At 35.0% G+C, this 22,682-nt stretch overlaps 1 protein-coding gene across 17 annotated transcripts in view; it reads right to left on the bottom strand.

Moving 5' to 3' along the window:
• The window catches only part of Trdn (triadin), a 455,305-nt gene that overhangs the window by 322,131 nt on the left and 110,492 nt on the right, over positions 1 to 22,682 (bottom strand). For 16 of the 17 annotated variants that reach the window (XM_063272316.1, XM_063272306.1, XM_063272323.1 and 13 more), the window contains 4 exon segments: positions 17,454 to 17,516; positions 14,386 to 14,445; positions 10,858 to 11,040; positions 4,816 to 4,875 (listed from right to left, as the gene is read on the bottom strand). In XM_063272316.1, the coding sequence (XP_063128386.1) occupies positions 4,816 to 4,875; positions 10,858 to 11,040; positions 14,386 to 14,445; positions 17,454 to 17,516 (366 nt within the window). 17 annotated transcript variants of the gene reach the window in all.

Genomic DNA, 22,682 nt, shown 5'->3' on the forward strand with positions numbered 1-22,682 from the left:
ATGAAATTCGTGGGCAAATGGTTGGAACTGGAAAATATCATCCTGAGTGAGCTAACCCAATCACAGAAAGACATACATGGTATGCACTCATTGATAAGTGGCTATTAGCCCAAATGCTTGAATTACCCTAGATGCACAGAACACATGAAACTCAAGACGGATGATCAAAATGTGAATACTTCACTCCTTCTTTAAAAGGGGAACAAGAATACCCTTGGCAGGGAAGAGAGAGGCAAAGATTAAAACAGAGACTCAAGAAACACCCACTCAGAGCCTGCCCCACATGTGGCCCATACATATACAGCCACCCAATTAGACAAGATGGATGAAGCAAAGAAGTGCAGACCGACAGGAGCGGGATGTAGATCGCTCCTGAGAGACACAGCCAGAATACAGCAAATACAGAGGCGAATGCCAGCAGCAAGCCACTGAACTGAGAATAGGTCCCCCGTTGAAGGAATCAGAGAAAGAACTGGAAGAGCTTGAAGGGGCTCGAGACCCAATATGTACAACAATGCCAAGCAACCAGAGCTTCCAGGGACTAAGCCACTAACTAAAGACTATACATGGACTGACCCTGGACTCTGACCTCATAGGTAGCAATGAATATCCTAGTAAGAGCACCAGTGGAAGGGGAAGCCCTGGGTCCTGCTAAGACTGAACCCCCAGTGAACTAGACTGTTGGGGGGAGGGCGGCAATGGGGGGAGGGTTGGGAGGGGAACACCCATAAGGAAGGGGAGGGTGGAGGGGGATGTTTGCCCGGAAACCGGGAAAGGGAATAACACTCGAAATGTATATAAGAAATACTCAAGTTAATAAAAAAAAATTTAAAAAAAGTCATCTAGATACAAGAATTATGATTGTAGGCTAACTTCTGAGAAATAAACTTTTACGTTATATTAAAGTTGAATCATAATAGCTACAGAGGTGAAAAACTGACAGGGGCAGTGTGCTACAGTTACTAATCCAGGGCACACCAGTCCTGGTCTCTGGACTAAATATTTGTTTCTTAGTTTACAGTCAGTATCAAGACATTTGTGGGTCATAAGTTTTTTCTACTTACAGAAACTGTGTCTTCCACAGCCTGGATGACTCTGCTTAGGAATCCATACAAGTTCATGAGACCCAGGCTGAGGTTCACAAAAAGACAATGTGACAAGAAGAATCATGTTTCTTTTCTGGCTACCAAAATAATGAAACTATGGGTATAAATGTTATTTAAGAAAAAATGTACTGAGCCACAAGGTACTGAATATAAAACTGGAATTAGAAACAATGTCGGTATAAATAAACTGGATATTTTACTTTGACCACAGGTACAATTGATTTCTAAATACACCAAAATATAAAACAATACAAAATAAACTCAGTCTCAGCATTGAAAATAATGTCTGTAGATGTCTCATACAACAGAGACAAATGGATCATTTTTATACAAAGTGAAATCTTCAACTTTAAGACTTGTAACACAAGACCAGCTCTCTCTCTCCCCTCCCTTTTTCCCTCCCTCCCTCCCTCCCTCCCTCCCTCCCTCCCTTCCTCCCTTTTTCCCTCCCTCCTGCCCTGCCATCTCTCCCTGTTTCTGCCTCACTCTCTGTTTCTGTGTCCCTCTCTGTGTCTCTCTCTCTCTGTCTCTGAGTCTCTCTATGTCAAACAATACTGAAAGAAAAGAAAAACACAAAAACAAAAAAACCATACTGGAGCATTGCCAACCTACCCAATCAAGCAGTTTTATGGTTGTTGAATTACCGAAAGCCAGGATAATATAATAGTTTTTCTTTTCCTCAAAAGACTATCTTCAGTGTTCACAATATTTCTTAAATCAATAGAAAGTAAATTACTGCCCTTGAAGATTTATACAGGATTTCCTTTGTGTTACTCAAATTTAATATAAAGTGAATCAGTATAGGGAAATGGCAATCACATGTAAAAAACCGATACAGTCTTTTTCCTCTGTCTCTGAAACTGAAGTCAGGGTTATCATTATCTTATGGAACTGCTCACTAGGAGGAAAGAAGGCACTTTGAACTTGTACTCAGTTATAGTGATAACATTTCAGATTTAACTCTTAAAGATTCATCAGAAGTATTTTGTTTGCTGAGATAAAATAGCAAAATTTGGTGCCTAATTTATGTTGTCACCAATACATTTCCTTTTCGTCCTGACTTTTAAGAGTGCGACAAGATTCTATAAGGGGTTACTGAATTCTAAAGGAAAAATTCAAATGATGTTTTTAAAAACTCATTACTAATAATTAGTGATGAAGTCCAGCTAAAAATAACAGGCATAGCATTGATCCTAATTGGAAGCAGATGGAAACAGGTATAAATAGTAGATACACGTGGATCAATAAGCTTGGCAGGAATCATTTCATTTTCTAATTGTCACTCAGAATAAGTTTCTTTATCGTCGATCTTCTTTCTAAATCCATGTGCCCAGTTAAATCATTTTTCATTCCCTTTTCTGAAATAACTGTTTGTCATATTTTGTGTTCAATCAGTCACATTATTACACTGCCCGATTCACAAAGGTAGGAGAGTATAGCCCCCTCTGTGGCACTTAGAAAAAGTCAAATACTTTGCAAACCTTTAATTCTCTTCTCCTTCTATGTTAGTATTTGGCCAAGAAATATAACGGAAAACATTGATTCACATATTGGCCTTCAAGACAATGGATGAAGTAAATCAGAGAAGATACGTTAATTCATGGAGTTGAGAGATGTACTCACAAACTTTTCAGAAACAGTGTTTTGAGTTAGAGTAACAGACACTGCTGGGGATTGAAGCCTCTGGTTTGTGGAGTGTCAGTACATGTTCATTATGGAGAACTCTCTGTGTGTCCATTAGCAAAATCCACTTTAACCCCCTTAGAGATGCTTTTCTTATTCCTTCTGACCTCCTCTGTAGTCAGAGTTCATAAAGAGTTGATGAATATTTCGACAGCTAAAACGTCAGTAGGCCTTGCTGCATTTGGCAACGCCTGGCTAGGTTTATCAAAATCTTTCTTAAGAAAACCCTCTGTCATTTATTAGCAGATAATAGTGATAGATGCAGTAGCAAAAGAACAGTTTTCTTTATTAAATGATGAACCTTAGGAGCTAATGAAAGAGCAAGGACACAGTATATATTAGTCATTTATCAATCCATGCATATCAAAAACTTGGCGCATACTAAGCACAGTTGATCCCACAAAAGCAAAACGGCTTTCTTCCTTTCTTTGTATGTTTGTTTATTTTTCTTTGCTCCATAGTATCTTCCCTGAAGTTCAGGCCAGTGAGGAACTCTTGAACCTCCTTCCTCAGTGTCCTGAGTCATGGATAACAAGAGTTGGACCTCCTATCTAACTAGAGTAAGACTTTCTCCAACTACCATAGCTGAATGATGTAGGCAACAAGTATTTTCAGAAAATTGCATTTACTGTATATATACATCAGCATTTAGGTAGTCACTTTCTGTACGTATGTATGCAAAGGTTGTGATAAAATAATTTTAAATATTGGGGCAGCATGACATTGTTCTGCGCATCCTCTGGATGCTTTGCAGATGATGCCATTACTCTGAGTTTATTTTAGATGCGAGGACATTGAAGAGCAGGTGTGCAGTAACTGGTTCAAACTCACATGCCATAAATGAGTTACACATTTTTGCTCAAAATCCACTTTTCGTAAGTGATCACACTACCTTCCTCTACATTTTGACCAAACATTTTAGGGAATTACATACAAAATTTTGACAGATATTAGTTTCGTCAATAAGGTCTTACAATTTCAATGCTCATTTTTTTTCATCACAGTTTCTAAATCATAAACGTAGAGAAAAAAAGAGAAGGAAGAGGAGGCAGAGGAAAAATCTGAGGAGAAGGAGAAGGGGGTGGTGGAGGAGGCACAGGAGGAAGAGCACAAAGAGAAGGAGAAGAGAAAGGAAAAGGAGGAGGGAAGAGAAAGAAATTGAGGGAAGAAAGAAGTCTAAAGTATCTTTAAAAAGTCAGTTACTAGGATTGACTTTGTGTTCTAGAGTTCTAGAACTAGGTTATTTTATACTTGCTATGATTGATTGTCAGTGTTTGTACAATTATAATTAGCATTTCAGGAAGATGTCCACAAGACAGCTAAGGAAGCAAAGTACAGTTGGTTTTCAACAATCAGCTTCTATTCAGAATATTTAGTCTGACAGATTTTTAAATATTCTATAAGACGTAGTACAAAGAATAAAGTTGTTCATCTTAAGTAAGCTATCCTAAGCATACTCTGTAGAAAAATTAAAGATACTTAAGAGTAGAGGTGTTTTGGTGTGATTGAAAGCCTTTCTTCATTGCAGAGATGTGAACCAAAGTTCACTAACTCTATCAGTGTTTTTTTCTGGACTCACCAAAGACCATAAGTAAGAAAATCGAAATGTTTTAGAAAAGTAAGACTCAGTATTTGAGCAGTGATATATTTTATTGTGAATTTTATCCATAATCAGAAAAAAGAATATTTTCATTATAAGTCTTTTCTTCTAAATTTACCAAGAATCAAATCAAGTGACTCATTGCTTCACTCCAAGATATTATTCAAGATATTAGCACTTTTATGTATGAAGATATTAGCATCTTTGAGCTTTCACCTGACACCGTTTGCAACAGGCCATGCAGCGAACACAGGTAGTTAAAGGTCCCAGCACCAGTTATTATTTCTGTATTTTATTTTCTTTATTCTAGATCTGCACATGCATTATGCAAGTTTTTAAATGAAAACATAGCTTAGTACAGATAAAGCTGAGAGTCTTAGAACAAAGGCTATTAAGACAGACAAAAATAAGAATTGTTTGGAATACCTGGTTTTAAATCCCCATGGACAAACATGTCAATCATATATCGACAGAACGCATACTGATCTGACAGAATAGAGAAAAAGAAGAAGCAATGAAAGTGTGTCATCACCATCTGCCATTTCTGCATGAAAACAGGATGTAACAGAGCAAACAAAATGGCACACATCTACTTTGGCTGCTACTTATCTCAGTGAAGGAATAAATTGTGATTTATGAGCATACAAAGAAAATACATAACATGCAGAAGGTCCCACTCGTTACCTATGAAAGCTTTAAATATGGAAACAGACTTTCATGGTTTTATTAGGGTAGAAAATATTTGATAATTCAAGATCCTTTCCTTACTTTAAAGCAATTGTTGTCATGTATCCTTGTGAAATGTTTGAGAAGGAAACATGAGGTACACAAAAGAAAATTTTCTCCAACTAAAGGATGTTACCAGCTGCTGGACCCAGTACATCTGCTGACTATCCAAGTGAGAATGTTGGTAATTCTGGAATAAGGCACAGAGGGCAAGCACATTGCAACCTGTTAGGGTCCTATCCATGGAAATTCTCCTTATCAGAAATGTGATCTGGAGAGTCAAGAGCACCAAATGATAGAAATAACAAGCTAACTAACTGACTGATCATTATGTGATCATTTCCTGATCTTGACTAGTCTGTAGTCCATAAACATACACCAGCAAAGTAACCAGACAGTTGATGCAGGCAGAGTCTAAAATTGGTTCAGGATTTGGGTATTTCTTTTACTTCTTCATTATATACAGCCCATGGAAATAAATATTATTGCAAACTTTGAATTCCCCCATGGTCAATCTAACCCTAATATCCACCATAAAAGATTTCACGAACTTTATCACAGCATCTTTAAAACGTATATTATTATGATCCTTGTATTTAATGACTTACATTTTAAAATCTTTTTATTAGACATTTTACTAACTCACCAAATGCATAGGAAGCTCTAGCACCAAGAAAGTTTATTGCATTTATATGGTACGACACAGTTCTAATAGTTCAAAATTATTTTCACCAAACAGAAAATTACTGTATTTATTTTGTAGAAATAAATATCCAAGAGCATTTATTTATGAAGCTTTGCTGGGTCTTGGTCATTTTTAAAATAGTGAATGTATTTACTGTAATAAATCTAAAAACTAAAATTATTTTCATTAGTACCTAATAAGGACGAGTCAAAGCTTATAACGTTTGTAAAGTTTATATGTATTCTGGTTGCTGAAATGAAGTGGCCCGTTTTCAGACAAGCCCACAAATCTACTCGTTTGCTGAAACACTTCCAAGGATGGGTTCTGCCTCATTCCAGGCTACGGGACTTCTTTGGTGTTAGACAAAAGTAACATTAAAATCGGTACTATTTTCTCCTTCCTAGACACGAGATTTTGCTATAAAACAAAGCTAAGAATATTTTTTCTTTAAATGGACAATATGGATTTGGAGTAGTGTGATATGCCCATCTTCTCCCCTGTTTTGGACCTCATTTAACATATGGTTACTCCTTGCTGTGGCTCAGGAATATTTCTCCAAAGATAGGAAATATGCCAGAATGCGTGTACAGGATCCGTTTCTTAAAAAGTTGGAACAGCATGGGTTTGATACTATGAGTGTTTAACAGTCCCCCACATTGTATAATTAGACGGCTGGCTAGGAGTTAGATCCTACACAGTCTGAGGGATAGGGACAGAAACCTCAGATGATCAAGATGACTTCCTCACACTGCTTAAAATCAGCTTGATATCGGTTTTCTCCATCCTTTAAGACCCCCTGCTGGTGGACCAGTGTTCCAAGTTCACAGCCTGACCAGGCTTTGACCAAAAATTGTGAGCCTATCTGTCTGTTCAAACCGACCAGTCCTACATTAGGTGATGGAAAACTCTCAAAGACTCTTAAAAAGACTCGGAGCTAAAGGAGAGATGAGACTTTGGCTTCCAGAGTTCCATCTCATAAATTCCCTCTCTGAGAGGGCTCTGCAGGATGCTTGCTTCCTCACCTTAAAAAAAAATCACTTGATCATTCATTCTAAGATCAACCCCCCACTAACCGCCTTGCACTCCAGATTTTTTTCTTAAATTTTCATTTTATAACTGGCTTAGAAAATACATTTGACCAAGACAATAGCAATACCACTACAGAATCACTCTCTGCAACCCCGGGTTTTTTTTTTTTTTCCTCTTTTTTCTTTTTTTTTTCTTTTTTCCCACAAAAATCGCTACTTGTATTTTAAATTCCTGGCTTTTTTTCTTTTATTATTTGTCACGTCTGTCTGAAGTTTATAAGGAAGAGACTATGTATGCCCATGATATCTGTTTCCAAAACTATTCATTTAATTAATTTATGAATAGTCTAATACGCTTTTTATATAAAGTGGAAAATCCTTTGTGGATTCAATTTTTTTGTTTTTGTTTTGTCTCGTTTTGTTTTGCTTTTGGTTGTTTGGTTGGTTGTTTTTTACACCTAGAATATTACCTATATAAATATATTTTAAAAGTATTCACTACATGTAAAAGACGTGACATTGCTTTCTAATAACTTCAACATACGACGGGGAACTTAAGAATAATATACATGTATATTACATACATATACATGTACATGTATATATATTTTATACATATATAAGAATTATATATACATTTGACATATTATATGTATGTATAAACTTTTTTTATAGTGCTGGATTCCACCTGTCCTCAGTGATGACCTTAACAATCTGTGAAAATTCTAGTAAGGTTATAAGGTTCAAGTTTGGTTTTACTTGCCTGAGAACAAACCATAGTCAAGTTTTCTGAATTTGAGAATAATCAATTTATGGAAATAGTTCTCTAAATCCTTCTGAATATAGTAGGAAACTACCCTTAAAGAAAATCTGGACTGTCCCTCCATTCTGGCATTTGTAGTTATAGGATAGTAACTTCTATATGACAATTCCCTATTTGACACCACTTTGGGAAAAAAAATGGAAAAAAAAAACCCTTTCTGCTATCATTAATTTATGTTGTCCATTCCTGCCTTCATGCCTCCTCAGGGAGTACTGATGAATCTACTCAGCTGTCGATGTCTGGCTGGGGCTCCCTGTGGAACATCAGTCAATTGAAATGTGCAGAAATGACTTTTAAAAAATCATCTCTAGTCATGCTAGGGTAAGTGTGGTGTGTTGCTCTATGGCAGATTCTGACAGCTATGCTTTCTCTGGGTTCCACCAGTACTTGAGTCATGGTTAAAAGGATGAAAATGACAAAAAGCTGAGTATAGTGTGTGTAACAGCTGTGAGATATTTACTTCCCCACAGAAACCAGGGAGACATGTCAAATCATGTCAACTTTGTTACCTTGCTTTGAGTGAACTTGAAATGCTCTATAAAAAGAATATATAATAAGTATTGGTAACTTTATAGTAGGCATTTTATTGTTTTAATCATATATATTATAAACATATATATTATAAACATATATATTATATATATATTATAAATCATATATATAAACAATGAGGTGTTTATTGATAATTTTACTCTATAAGCAAATTTTACCAACAAATGTTTGTCCTAGATAAGATTGTGCCCCTAAACAAAACCCAAGTGAATTGGATTTTTAAAGTGATTTTTTAATCTGTTTGTATGAGGGGCTGGAGAGAACACCCAATTCCCAGCTGTTTTCTGCACTTGAAGAGCCAAATTCCACTTTCAGAATCAGCTCCGGTGAACCTGTTGACCTCTTCTCATCTTTCTTCTCATCTTTAGAGGACCTAAATTCTTCTGCGCAAATCCATACACAGACACACAAACAGCATTAATTTGAACATAAAATATGTATATATTTATTTACATTTATGTTTGTGTGTATCTGCCCTTATTCAGCATACTTCAACGTAGCAAATAAACCTTATTTCACAATAACTCGATTTTGTTGTGTTATCAGTTTAGGAATTTAAAAATCAAAGCTATTTAAAAAATAGAAAACACCGTATCTTTATTTTGTTTACATTACTATGATCACATGACTTATGTTTTAAAATCAAATGCTCTTAAATATCTCCTTAGTTAAAAAAGAAAAGAAAAGAAAGAAAAAAGAATGAGGAAAAAGAGAACAGAAAATTAAAAAAGAAAAGGAAAGAAACAAATTATTATTCTTTGACCAGCCATTACAGTTTGAATTATTATCTACCAAATTATATCATTTTCTTTATTGGTTGTAACAGTACTCAGTAGGTACCACGCCATAGCCTTTGGGTTTATTTAGATGTTAGAATCACTTTGATACTTCTCTTCCTTATAATGCCTAACTCGCTCTTCACATAACAATCAAGACAGTAAATTGAAAACAGAACTGGCATATAATCCTACCTTTAATAAATTTCATTAGTGATATGGCAAAATATAGTATTTGTGACCTGGAAAATAAACACCCTTTGAAAGTGTCCTAAAGTAACTGAAGTGTGGTTTCCAAGCCCTGGGAGACACTAAAAATCTCAAATGTTAGTCATGTGCCTAGTTACTTGCTAAGTATTCTGACATTTTACATTATAAAATTATAGATTAAGTATACTTGGTTTCATGTTACAATTTTCTTCCTTAAAGGGTGATCTGAATTTGACATAGAATCCAACTGTCCATATAGTGAAGCAAATGATTAACGTTTCTGATTTTTATCACAGTGAAATACTCATTTAAAGTATTTCTCATTATTATATCCTTTTACAGTGCACACATTCATATGTGATATTATTTTAAGGATAAAAATTTATATTTTCAATTTTCAAGATCCTGTAATCATCTTGAAAACAATAGGTTCAAATTTCCAAAGTTAAATTGAAATGAATGAAATTTACATAAAGTTTATGAACCACGAAAAGAGGATTTTTCTTGATTCCTTAAATATGTTCTATACATGTGCCTTTTGTTACGTAAATTAAAGTTTACATGCATTACTTACATATCAAAGTTTATAAACATTGTGATGTTGGAAAATATGATGAAATTACAAAGAGAATGTAATTCATATTATGTAGTTTGTAAGAGAAAAAATGTTTCCAGTTGTACCATTTAAATAGCCTTCCTATTAAAAAGTTTAAAAGTCACAATAAAGTTGTATAGACACCAAGTTGTCCATCTTGGGTTTTGAATAAAATTATTCAATTGGTACTGGAGTCAAGGAAATTTTTATTTTGTAACATTCACAAGAAAAGATACATATTTCTCAGAAACAGATTCCACAGAGCAGACACTGTGTATTATGTGAAGATCAGGATTTGTAGTAACCTGGACTGAGGAATGGGTTTGGAGATCCAAACCCAAAAAGCACCTTAATGGTGGGACAAAGAGGACCTTGGTGACCATTTTAATTTCACACAGCACCCTTCTGTAAAGAATTTCCTCTCTGTAAATGGTCTATTTCTGAGAAGTGAGTAATACATCATAGTTGATGAAAAGTACGACTGTCCTATGCAGACCATATATCTTATAGTTAAAACATTTTTAAGAAGAATAGAAAAGCGCCCAACACTTCGTTATTATATAGCAGGTTTCCTACAACAATGAAATGATTTGATAATTTAATGTGCATGCTCTGAATGGTATCAGTATCGAGGAAGTGAAGTTTTTATATATTCATTTTCCTATATGAATTATGCACTGACTCCTGGAGCAACAACACCTTGAGAGATGCTGCTGTTGTCAATGTTTAAAACCGCCTTTCCCAGAGTCTAACCCATACAATTGATTAATTGTTCTGCCAAATCCTCGAGATTCAGTATGCAGCCCCAAATTTAAATAACTTCAGGTGATCACTCCACCGTATTTAAAACACTTGAAAATACGTCTAGCTATTTGAATGCATTTTATTATATTTATTTGTATGTTAATACCCAGTGGCCGTATGTACTTCAGGCATATTGACTTGGATATCTTTTTCCTCCATCTGAGGTTTAATTTTAGTCTTTTTCGGAGTTTAACTTGACTATATCTGCTTCTTGTCCAATATTCTTTTAGGACCTCCTACTGCCTCCTTCTCCTCCTTGGAAAGTTTACCTTTCTGCTCATGCTTGGGCACAGCTGGCGTTTCTTTGTCATCCTTCTCTCTGGCTTTCGGTGTTGTTTTCGGAGTTTCTTTGGCTTTTGCAGCTGCTGGTTTCGCTTTCTCCTGTTTCCCAACTTTCATTTCCTTCTTAGCCTTTTCTTCGGTCTTTTCCTTAGTCTTAATTTTCTTGTCCTCTACAAGAAGTTAAGACGGTTATTTTTCTTTAGTCACACAATTCTTCAACTTTCATTATTCTTCAAGTACCATTTTAAGTGACAAACAAGACAATAGAAAATGGATATCCTTGCAAATATTGTTACTAGGATATTATAAACTTATAAATATGTTGTGTTTGATGTACATGGCATCAGCAAGGTGAATCTCTTCCTTAATTTGCAGGTGAAGAGACTGCTTTGGATTTCTGGTTTTACTATTGGGGTGGTTGAATAAAGATACCTACAGCCTGGAGCTGAACAGAAGAGAGGTAGGTGGGACTTCGGATGCTGGGCTCAGAGATCTCAGCAGAGACAAGAGGGGAGAGGGAAAGAAACAAGGAAGAAGGTAGCATGTTGTAGGTGGACCATGAGCCGTGGGCAGGAGGGCCACCGAACCGGAAAGAAACAAGGAAGAAGGTAGCATGTTGTAGGTGGACCATGAGCCGTGGGCAGGAGGGCCACCGAACCGGAATAGGAGTGGCTCAGGCAGAGCATGGCAAACGGTAGTTCAGGATTATTAACAGCAAAGTAGACAATATAGCATAGAGCTATCTGTCCAGCTTTAGTGCCTTAATGCTTATTATAAATATAAAAATATAAACATATATTTAAATGATAAATATAAAAATATAAACATGTATTTATATGATAAATATAAAAATAATTTCTTTTATTTGGGAACTAAATAATCTAAGGTGGGATAGAAACCCTCAAGTAATATGTACTACAACAACATGCCTCAAAGACAAATTGTATTGTGATTTCACTGGGATAGACATTATGGCATCCAACTTATCCAACATAATCACTGTAAAATTTTTCATGGATTTCTCGCTGCATAAATGTTACTGTTGAGTTAACCATTAGTGAAAGTCTGATGTATTTTAATACCACTGAATTTTATAACTGGCAAAGTCAATTCTCTTAAAGACAGACCACACATTCAATGGAAGCATTATAATAACTTTTTTGCATGAAAATGAAGACTTCCCTCTTGTACCATCAACTTCTGAAAACAAGTAAATTTGTCTTTCACTAGAAAACAGCAGGGTGGTGCGAGAACCAGACAGAACTTGGGTTCACACCTCTAGACTTCTCATCCTATCTTCTCTTCTTTCCTCTCTGTTATTTTTATGATCTACAAAAAAATAGGCACTCTGGGTAGAGTGTCTAATATAAGCACCAAGCACAGGACGACAATGAATATGCATGTTTCTTTCAAGAAGAGTTTCTAGGATGGTCTGGAAAATTATTGTACTTGAACACACTGTGTTTGAAACAGAACAGAAAGCACACGGTGTCATTTGAAAGTACCATCAGGAGTCATTAGCTTCAATGCTGATCACAATGTTCTAAAGGAATTCATTTTAATTTTTAACTCAATGTCGCCTGCTTAGTTTGGGCCTTTTTATCCTTATTTTATATTTTTAGAAATTCACATATCATATAAAGAGCATGTATACATTTGCCATTCCTAATATAGTCTCTCTATATAGAGATATAGAGATATAAAGGTAGATGGAGAGATTGTTTAGTTGGTAAAATTGCTTGTCATGAGAGCATACATACATGAGAAGATTACATAAGTATAAAAATGTATGTAATTTGTTTACATATATCTATCAGTATTAACATATTAAAATAGGAAGCATTGGTAATTGGTAGACTTAAGATGACTTCCAATAACCCCTTCTTCTCTTAGTGTATGTTGATTAGTCTTATAATATGTTAACCAATAGATTATGGCGGAAGTAATTGGATTAAAATTTCATAGTAGTCAACTTTCACAATTTCACAATATCATAATTTCCATCCTGATTTTTTTCTGTTGCCAGGCCTAGGACAATCAACTATCATGTCAGTGTGAACACGTGACAAATAACAGAGGGTTAAAGGGAGCCTCAGTGAACTAGAAGAACCAAACTTGAGCCATGTGTAGTTTGAGACTGAGTGGGTACTATTCTAAGTAGCTGAGAGAATTTATTGTTTTAGCACTATGAACCAACATACCTGCTTCTAATTATTTTTACAAAGATAAAACTTTGCATTTGGTGTTTGAATATTCTAATTTGGAATTTTTATTTAAAGAATTCATCTTAACATAATTTTAAGAATTTGGAGCGATAGGGAGATTGTTTAGTTGGTAAATTGCTTGTCATAAGAGTGTAAGGACTTGAAATCAATCCCAGCTTCCACATAAAAAGATAAGTATTTTGACATGAACTTGTGTTCTCAGTGATAAATGCAGGAGCAGATATGTCTGTTTCCTATTGCTAGAACTGTAGTAACCACAGATTTTTCCTTTAGAACCTATTCAAAAAATTCAATTATTCTTATATAAATATTCATTTCATAGTGATACATTCTTTCCCACAAAGAGGTAGGATCTTTTTTAATGATACTGGAATAAGATTGCTCCAATATAACTTTTATATTGATCTTACATTCATATCAAATTCATATTTTTAAAATAAATGGAAAATATTTACATTTGTTTGTTCTGTTTGAGGAGACAGTATTGCAGTATTAATTAAAAATGTATATTTTAAAACATTTGGCAAACCAACTTAGGGTAAAAAAAACTATAGGTCAATTAACCTTCCAAAATAAGGAAGTGATGACTTTATAGACTTGAAATGTATCAATGCTTTTTGTGTACAAATTCTTATTTCCTCACAGGACTCACAAGACCAAAATAAAGTCATCAGTCTACTGTGCCCTTTAGTGAGTTTCCTTAGCTAGAACTAAGCTTCCACATTTATTCAACATAAAAATCAAGATTTTGCTGTGACCCTCGTAATTTTCATGGTAGCCATGGAGGATAAGAAGACACACTTCAAAACTTGCTTTCCATCCTGTGAAATTTCTATGCTCCTAAGTATTTTGGAACTGTTTATTGAATGTAGACAGTTACAACAGGGTCATTTTTCTATTATTGGATCATACTTGCCTACCTCCCCCATGGCAAGGGGATGAGACTGTGAGACAAAGGTCAGACAGACCAAAATTCTACCACTCACATGTGAGGACACTTTATCTTCCTTTCACATTTTGATATTTTTAAAAACTGTGTTTTGGTTTTATTAGCCTTTAGATATAAATTTTTAAATCATTATATTTAAATGAAATGGAAAATTTTTACAAACCTTCAAATTTCTTCCCATGTGTACATTTCCATGTGTACATTGGAATGTAGATATCCAATATTAAATCATTATACTTAAATGAAGAGGAAAATTATTACAAAACTTCACACTTCCCCCAAATGTACACTCTAGCCATCAACAAAAGTCAAAACTGAAGATAATAAAAGAGAAGGGGTACCTTTTGCTGCCATCTTTGTCTCTGTTCTTTCTTTTTTCTCAAGTTTCTCCTTGTGAGTTGCTTAAACAGAAAAGTAACATTAGCAAATTACAAATCACACATTGTTTTAATAGTTTTCAAAGCCAATTTCCTTCTAATTACAGTTCTATAGAATAACTGGAGATTTATGGCACTATTGGACCCATCTTAGGAATACCGTAATCAGTAGGTAATAGTGTACAGAATCAAAATAAGCTTTGTCACAAAAAATCAGAAAGTAGCCAGGCAATGACGGTACACATCTTTAATCCTAGCACTTGAGATGCAGAGTCAGGTGAATCTCTGTGAGTTCAAGGCAAGCTTGGTCTAAAGATCTACTTTCAGGACAGCTAATAGTACAGACAATCCATGTCTGTACTATTAGTCTAATTTAATTAATTATTTTTAATTAATTAAAATTTAGAAAATAGGTGGGTACGGTAGTGAATGGTTTTAATTCCAGTACTCAGAAGACAAAGGCAGGAAGATCTCTGTGAGATTGAGGTTATCCAGGATGGCCAGGGCTAAGTAGTTAGATCCTGACCAGAACAAACAGAAAACCCAACCACACAAATAGATGGTATGTTGAAAGCTAGATCTGTCAGCTTTCTTTTACTGATTCTATGACAAATATGTGAAGCTTTCAGGAAACTAAAAATGAGAAATTTTTAAACAAAAATAAAGCACATATATCCTGTGAAAGTAACTCTTTAGCATTAATAACAGGAGATATTTACATTATAGCTGAAGAACAATTAAACAACGTGTTCCTTAACAAGAGCATCATGGACATTTTGGAAAGAGCAACTTACTGATATATCAGACTGATTTGAGCATCACAAAGAGGCTGAACCTTTCTAGTACCTGCTCACTGATTCTTGTATATCACATCATTCTGACAAACAAAACATTGTCAATGATTCCCTAAGGAGTTATACACCTCTTTTAGGATCAACAATACTGAATAAAATAATGAAAATTATTATTAAAATAACAGATATTTTAATTTAGTAATGTCCTACATGATACCTGAGAAATAGCTTCCCGATATTTAATGTAATTAATCAACATTAATTTATTTAACATTTGTTTGTTCTGTAAATAGGAAGACAGTGTTAGGTCTTAGTGTTAAAATGAAGATAACCTCAGAGGTCTGATAGCATGTGTAACATATTCCTATATTTCAAATAAACAGTTAATTTATGGAAAGTGTCAACATTTCAATAATGCATATTAAAACATAAACATCTTTAATTGGCATATGTAAACAGAGGAAGACTTATAGGAATTATTCTATCTCTGATTTTTATTCTGAGTAAATTCTCTACATGTCTAATTTAAGGGCATTCTTTTAATTATTAAAAGAAAACATTCAGTAATATTGAAACTTGAAACTTAATATGAACCACGAAATTATTTGATTTTGTCGGGACATAGACTTTTATGTTCATAATTCTCTATCTTACCATCATATGAGAAATGCACAAATATGCCTGAGACAGACAAAGCGGATAATAGCTACAAATTTCAACGAAATTTCCACTAGGCAAATATTAATAAAAGTGCACTATTTATTCTAATATTCAAGAATGAATATGTAATAAGTCATACTGAAACATGTTTCCACTGCTCTGCTTCATAAATATCACATTCATTCTACATATTCTATCTAAGCTGCAGTGTTCCATCAACCAGAAAAGTCAGTCAGCTATGATATTGAGGATTGAAATGTGATCTAAACACCAGGAAAATATCAAACCGTAATCTTACTTCACATAAAACAGTGAGAGAGAGTGCAATGTATCAAAGAAAAATGTAAACCAAGGAACATTTTATGAAACTTAAAGAGCTACTAGTATAGACTTAATTTCTTCCTATTTAATTTTATTTATTTCTTGTACTTGAGTACATTGTTACTATCTTTGGACAGACCAGGAGAGGGTATCCGATCCCATTACAGATGGTTGTGAGGCACCGTGTGGTTGCTGAGAACTGAACTCAGAACCTCTGAAAGAACACTCAATGCTCTTAACCACTGAGCCATCTCTTCAGCCCACCTACACTTAATTTCTAATAAAGGTCCTAATAACGTTCCTGAAGTAGAAATACCACAGTACATGAATGTGTAGGCACGGACACACACACACACACACACACACGCACACACACACACTGCAATAAATGGGCAAGAGATATGAACTGTGAATCAGAAGGAAGTCTACAACACTAAAATCACATTAAGGTAAATTCTACAAATAGTAAGCTAAGGCTTGTGATGTAAGATCGCCTCCTCTCTCAAATACTATAAAGCTTTGAAAAATAGGTATGGAAAGTTCTCTAGGATGTATTTTTGATTAGGAATGTCAGAATATAAGACATGTTAGATTTTGGAAAAAAAGGGAGAAACAATAATATAAATTACTAATATGATGGAAAAGATATATATGTATATATATATATATATATATATCTTTAGCTGTCTTAATTTATGTGATACATACATTATAGAAATAGCGATTGTGTACATATTGTTAACAAAGTTCGAGTGAGCTTCACAAAGCCTCGCACAAGTGGCTGTGTCAGCACATGGGGTGAGACAGAATGGGAAATACAGATTAGAGCAGGGTGGGGAAGGTTTTCATATTCATCTTCATGATTTAAACAGTGAAACTGTCTTACCTAACCCTGCCCAATAAATAAGCGATATCAAACATGTAAGATAATAGGCAATTTAATTAAAATGAGGAAAATGGCCTCATCTATAAAAATGACCAGATTTTTTATTCTTCTCTCAAGTAATATTCTCTAAGGCAGGCTCAAAACTACTAGAAGAAAGGCTGGCATATATCTTAAAAGTAACATGGGGACAAGAGCTTAATACTTTATTCTCTTTAGTTCAGAGATTTCTCTTTTGTGGTCTTTTTCCATGAATATAACCATAATATATCTTTTAGAAGAAGCCATCAGTTTTAAAGTCTAAATATAATGAGGATAAATGCCAAAGGGAAAAATTCTTTAATGTTAAAGTGGCACAAAGAACAACTACATACCTTTCTTCTCAGGTTTTTCTCCTTTTAATTTTTCTTTTCCTTTCTCCTTTTCTCTGTGCGAAACTGGAAAGAAGCAGATAGCACTTTTAATTTGAATCAACAGAAGTTATGGGATAACTGCATGACAGTTTAGTTTATAAAGTACCTGCAGAATTCACCCATTGGCTACCATGAAGATTTGTTTATATAATTAGATAAAACTTAAAAATGATTACCTTTATTTCACATCTAGGCATAAGCAGACTAAAATATATGGACATAAAAGATAAAAATGTTCCTAAGTTTTTCACCCTTTAAATCAATAATTTGGAAGATCTCTCTCTCTCTCTCTCTCTCTCTCTCTCATACACACACACACACACACACACACACACACACACACATACACACACACACAGTATGTTTAAAAAATAGTCCAGTTTTTATATTGGATGAATATCAGAAATATCAACACAAGGATGTATATAGTCTCCTGAACCAAAAGCAAAGAGCAGTGACTAAAAAAATATGTGTCAAAACTTTAGAGAAATAATTCATGTTGAATGGTTTTAGGATAAGCAAGACTAGAATGCTTTCACACTTTTTCCAAAGGAAAGAAAACATAATTTAGTGAACTGTAATCTAGTAAACTTATTCCAAGAGTATTCAAATTTAAGAGAAACCTTTGCCTTATTATTTACCCACAGTGTACATTAATCGCCAACCTAGAAATAGAGAGAGTAGCCCACTCATCTTTCTCTCTCTTATACTGCTTAATTATAATTCAGTCATTAAACTCTTTCAAAATAAGCTTTTTGATATTCTCCTACCCAGGTTCTCTTATCCCCTCCCTAACCTATTTTTACACAGCAATATGCAGAGAACATCCGTCGACTGATGAAGATTCTCTTTGGCAAGACAAATACCTTCCTTTTCAATGAAATGTCTACACTCTAATAGATGAAAAGTGCCAAACTAATAATTGCAGAGTAATTAATTGCATTTAGTGTAATTGCCACAGAGAAAATAAGCCAAATGTCATGTTGGCATAGATAATAGCACCTGATCTCATAAATGTTTGGAGAAGTCACCTTTGTACTGGTGACACTAAAGGATGTGGAAAAAAAGTGAGATTTACCTAGTCAGAGACTGTGAGGACAAGAAGAAAGAAGTCTATTTCCAAATGTCAGAGCAGGATACCTGCTGTAGATGTGACATTACTGAATCATTCAATACAATAATATATGGTCTGAGATGTGAAAATTTGTGTATATATTTATCATTTGTTACTGTTGTTGTTAATGTTGTTTCACATTTCTCCTAACAAGGCATGCATAAAAAACAAATCTAATTGTCCTACCTTTGTTTAGCATAGCATCATTCACAAAGACGAACTATCACAAGTTTAGAAACATTTCATTTTCATGGTGTTCTGATTCATTTTACCTTAAATGCTACGTTTAGTTGTAACATGAGTTTCATAACTCCAGAGAACAATACTGTTCTCCCTGTGCCACTTTTCTCTCTGCTTCTTTGTGTCTTTCATTTTATATTTCCTAAACCACTTGTCCTCATCTTCAATCTCCAATTCCATGAACGATTCCTCATTTTTGGGTCAAATGATTTTCTGTAAAATTGTTTTCTATCTTTATTTAGTTTGGACATCAATTATGCCATGTATTAATTCTATATTAACATGTGATAATGTTGCCATTGTTTATATGTGACTTATCAGTAGATATAACTCTTTTAAGGGATGTACTACATTACACCTTTGCAGACTCTGTTTATCTCAGTATCTCTCACTCAATTCATTGTCGATATATTTTGGAACACATGAACTTCCTATATTTTGTAAGAACACCCAATATGCTTTTTTCTCTCAATCTCTGTTTGGTTTCAATCTCTGGACACTTTTGTGGTTTATGAAAATTTCTTAATTATACTAGATTATTATCTAGAAGCAGGAAGTGGGACCCTACCTCAGAACACCTAGATACTACATTGTTTTTCCCTTTCATTCTTAATGGAAATTTTAGGTGCTTCTGAAAAGCTAATTTCAATAAAAAAAAATCTCACCAAGTAAGAGTAGGAAATCAGCACTAACAGAGACCACAATGAACTCGTTTTTCTTTCTTTGGCTTATTGTTAATTAAACTGACATCCAAAAAAAAATTCTTGGCAAAAGCAAAACAACTTTTAAAGTTTCTCTAGGGGGAACCCAGTTTCTGAGAGATAAACTGTGCATTTGGAATCCTGACTAAAGACCCCCAAGGGAATACCTAATCTGCGTCTCTGCCTCAGCACTCAGACAGCTGGCTGTCCATTCCACCAGCAGATTCTAAGATTGACATGTGCACAGGCATAAGCGAGAGAATTACTACAAAACCAGAGAGCAAAGGGGCTAAATTAGCATATTAACTCCTCATTCCCATTACCCAGGGAGAAAAGCTGGTTCCTTCAATCAAAAATGTTGATTTACAGACACCGTGGTAGATGCTGGAATTTCATTATCCCCCTTCGGAATTAACTTCACAATACAGTTTAGTGAAACAGCTGGACTTCGAGGCCCTAGAGAGCTGTTCAAAATGGCAGAAAGCCACCACAAATGCTTAGACAGAAACGTCAAACTTTGGCAAGTGAGTGCTAAAATGCCAAATACTAGAATGACTTTAGACCCAGCAATGCAAGAATAAGGGCTTTTTAAATAAAAATACTTTGCTACATTAACAACAGTAACTAGTATTGCTGATACATCTCTGACAAGAACCTATCACCCACATAGAAAACAAGAATCTACCAATGTGCTACGGACCTATCCTGGCAAGCCATATTTTGTTGAGGGTAATTTTAACCCAGAGTAAAAATAAGCTTTTGCACCTGTGAGAGCTTAGTTTGTTTTCCATTCTTGTTTACATGAAACAAAAGTCCCCTTGATAGGCTCATAATTAATAACAAATGGAATCCACCAGTTGGAGTGGCTCTGTGGCTTGGCATCTGAGTTGGCATGGCTGTACCATCTGTGCTCTTGTCAAGACTGACCTTTCTTTGACCAGAATATTCAGCTTAGCTCAACTCTGAAGTGTATGTCTCTCTCCCACATGGCTCCTCTCCAGCTCTCCTGCATGCTTCTGTTTTTTATCCTAGCAGCCTTCAGAAGGACATATATTTTCTGGGTGTTTCAGAGATTATACTATCTTGTGTCTTCTAGTTCTTAGTAGTTACAACGTTCTCTGAGGTCCTCTTATCACAGTTCTAAATCAAATCTTTTTTGCGAAAGGGTTTAAGTACAGCTGTTTGTACTAAATTCTCTAAGTGACAGGTGACAACAAACTAAGTAAACCATCTAGGATTATATTTGACTTCAGAAATACTGAATAATACTACTGTGAACCATACACATTATGCTTTGAGGTTCATGGTTTTACTTCATAGCATTTTCAGACATTTATTTTAATAAATTTCTGCATTTTGAGATTTTTTTTAGTGCTTTAACTGTGGGAGGTATCAGTGAATAGTTTTGAAAAATTGAATATTTCTACCGATCTGCAATACTTACCCATATTGTTTCAACCTTAAGTTGTTCGTTAATACCAAATGAACCTCCCTAAAAACATGCATACTAGTAACAGAAGATGGGGTAAGCATGTTGCATTTAGAAAGATGTATGTATGCACGTGTGGGAAGATGGTCAAAAGAATAATGCATGTTGAGCAGTGCCTGAGAGACCTTCAGGGGGCCTTTATCTCTGGCGAATTCTATTCCCTGGGTTGTTCTTGGACAGGATTTTTGGACCGCCTATGAAAAACATTTATATTCAATTTGTGAAACATGTTTCTTCCTGTTAGATGCCAGATCATAGCTACACAAATTTGGTGCGTGTGCCCTGAATCTGGATATGGTCTTCTGATTCCCTTTTGTGCTTTCCCAAGTTTAATCTATAGTATCTGCCAGGCAACTTTGTTTCAAATGCTCTATTCCGAGAAAGTTCCAGGAAAGGGCTGACCTGTGAACACTTAGTATGTGCTTACAACATTTTATTTACATGTTTTTCTGATCATGTTTTCCTGAACTCAAACAACCTTCTTTGGCTCATTCCTTCCTCTGTTATATTAGTGTATAAAAACACACTGAAATTGAGAAAAAGGCCATCTGTAGCATCAGATTGTAGTCTGCTTCACTCTTTCAGGTGCACAATCTCAGGTCTTGCCAACACAGACTGGTTGATAAAGGTTGATACACATATACATCATATACATGTACAAATGTATATGTTGCAAGTAAAAGCAATTAATGAAAAGTACGTCAAGAATATAAAAGATAGTAAAGAGGGGTATACCGGAGGGTTTGAGGGAGGAAAAAGAAGGAATAAAAGCTGTAATTATGGTATAATCTCAAAAATTAAAAAATGCAAATATATTTTAAAAAGAAGTTACAATGTATTTTTGCTAATTATTTGAGAATTTCATGCATTGTTTTACACTTTGATCATATTTATCTCCTTCCCCCAATCCTGTTAAATCTACTCCAAATTCCATACCCACCCAATTTTGGGTCTTTATTTCTTAGCCTATACAGTTCAATTAGTTCAAATAGCTATTTAGACAGCCCTGAAGTATCCTTCATTAATAAGAGCTCATGAAACCAAGAAATTAATGTAGTGGTAAGTTAGTTAAACTGCTTTGGCTCCCCATTGTGCATACTGCACCTGCCCCTAGAGCTCTCTTGATTCATGAAACACACACACACACACACACACACACACATACACACACACACACACACACACACACACACAAGCTAATTTTAATATGCCTTGACTTGCTCAATGGTTGGACACATCTAAATCCACCCCGTGGCTAGCAAACACTTCCCTCCAGTATTTCTGGCTTAACATTGCATCATCTAAATTTATATTTTACCTTTGCTGCTCTGTTACCTTCTAGACAGCCCTCCAACCCCCTTTGTCCTTGTAGGGCCTCATTCTCTTTCCACCTAGATTGTAGAATGCTTCTCTCCCCTAGCTCTTAAAATTTATTCTTCTCCCTCCAAGCCACAGTGATTCTCTTCTTTCTCCAATCTCTCTCGATTCCTTGACACTGCAATCTAAAACTCCTGCCTGTCTCCCTACCCAACCAACGGCTCTATGGCAATTCTTCATTATCAATTAAAGCTGGATTGGGGCGGGGATGCAGTGACAGAGACCCTCGGGTCTGGAAGCACTGCTTTTAGGAGCCGAAATAAGACAAA

Source organism: Rattus norvegicus, chromosome 1, assembly GCF_036323735.1.
Source record: "Rattus norvegicus strain BN/NHsdMcwi chromosome 1, GRCr8, whole genome shotgun sequence".
NCBI lineage: Eukaryota > Metazoa > Chordata > Mammalia > Rodentia > Muridae > Rattus > Rattus norvegicus.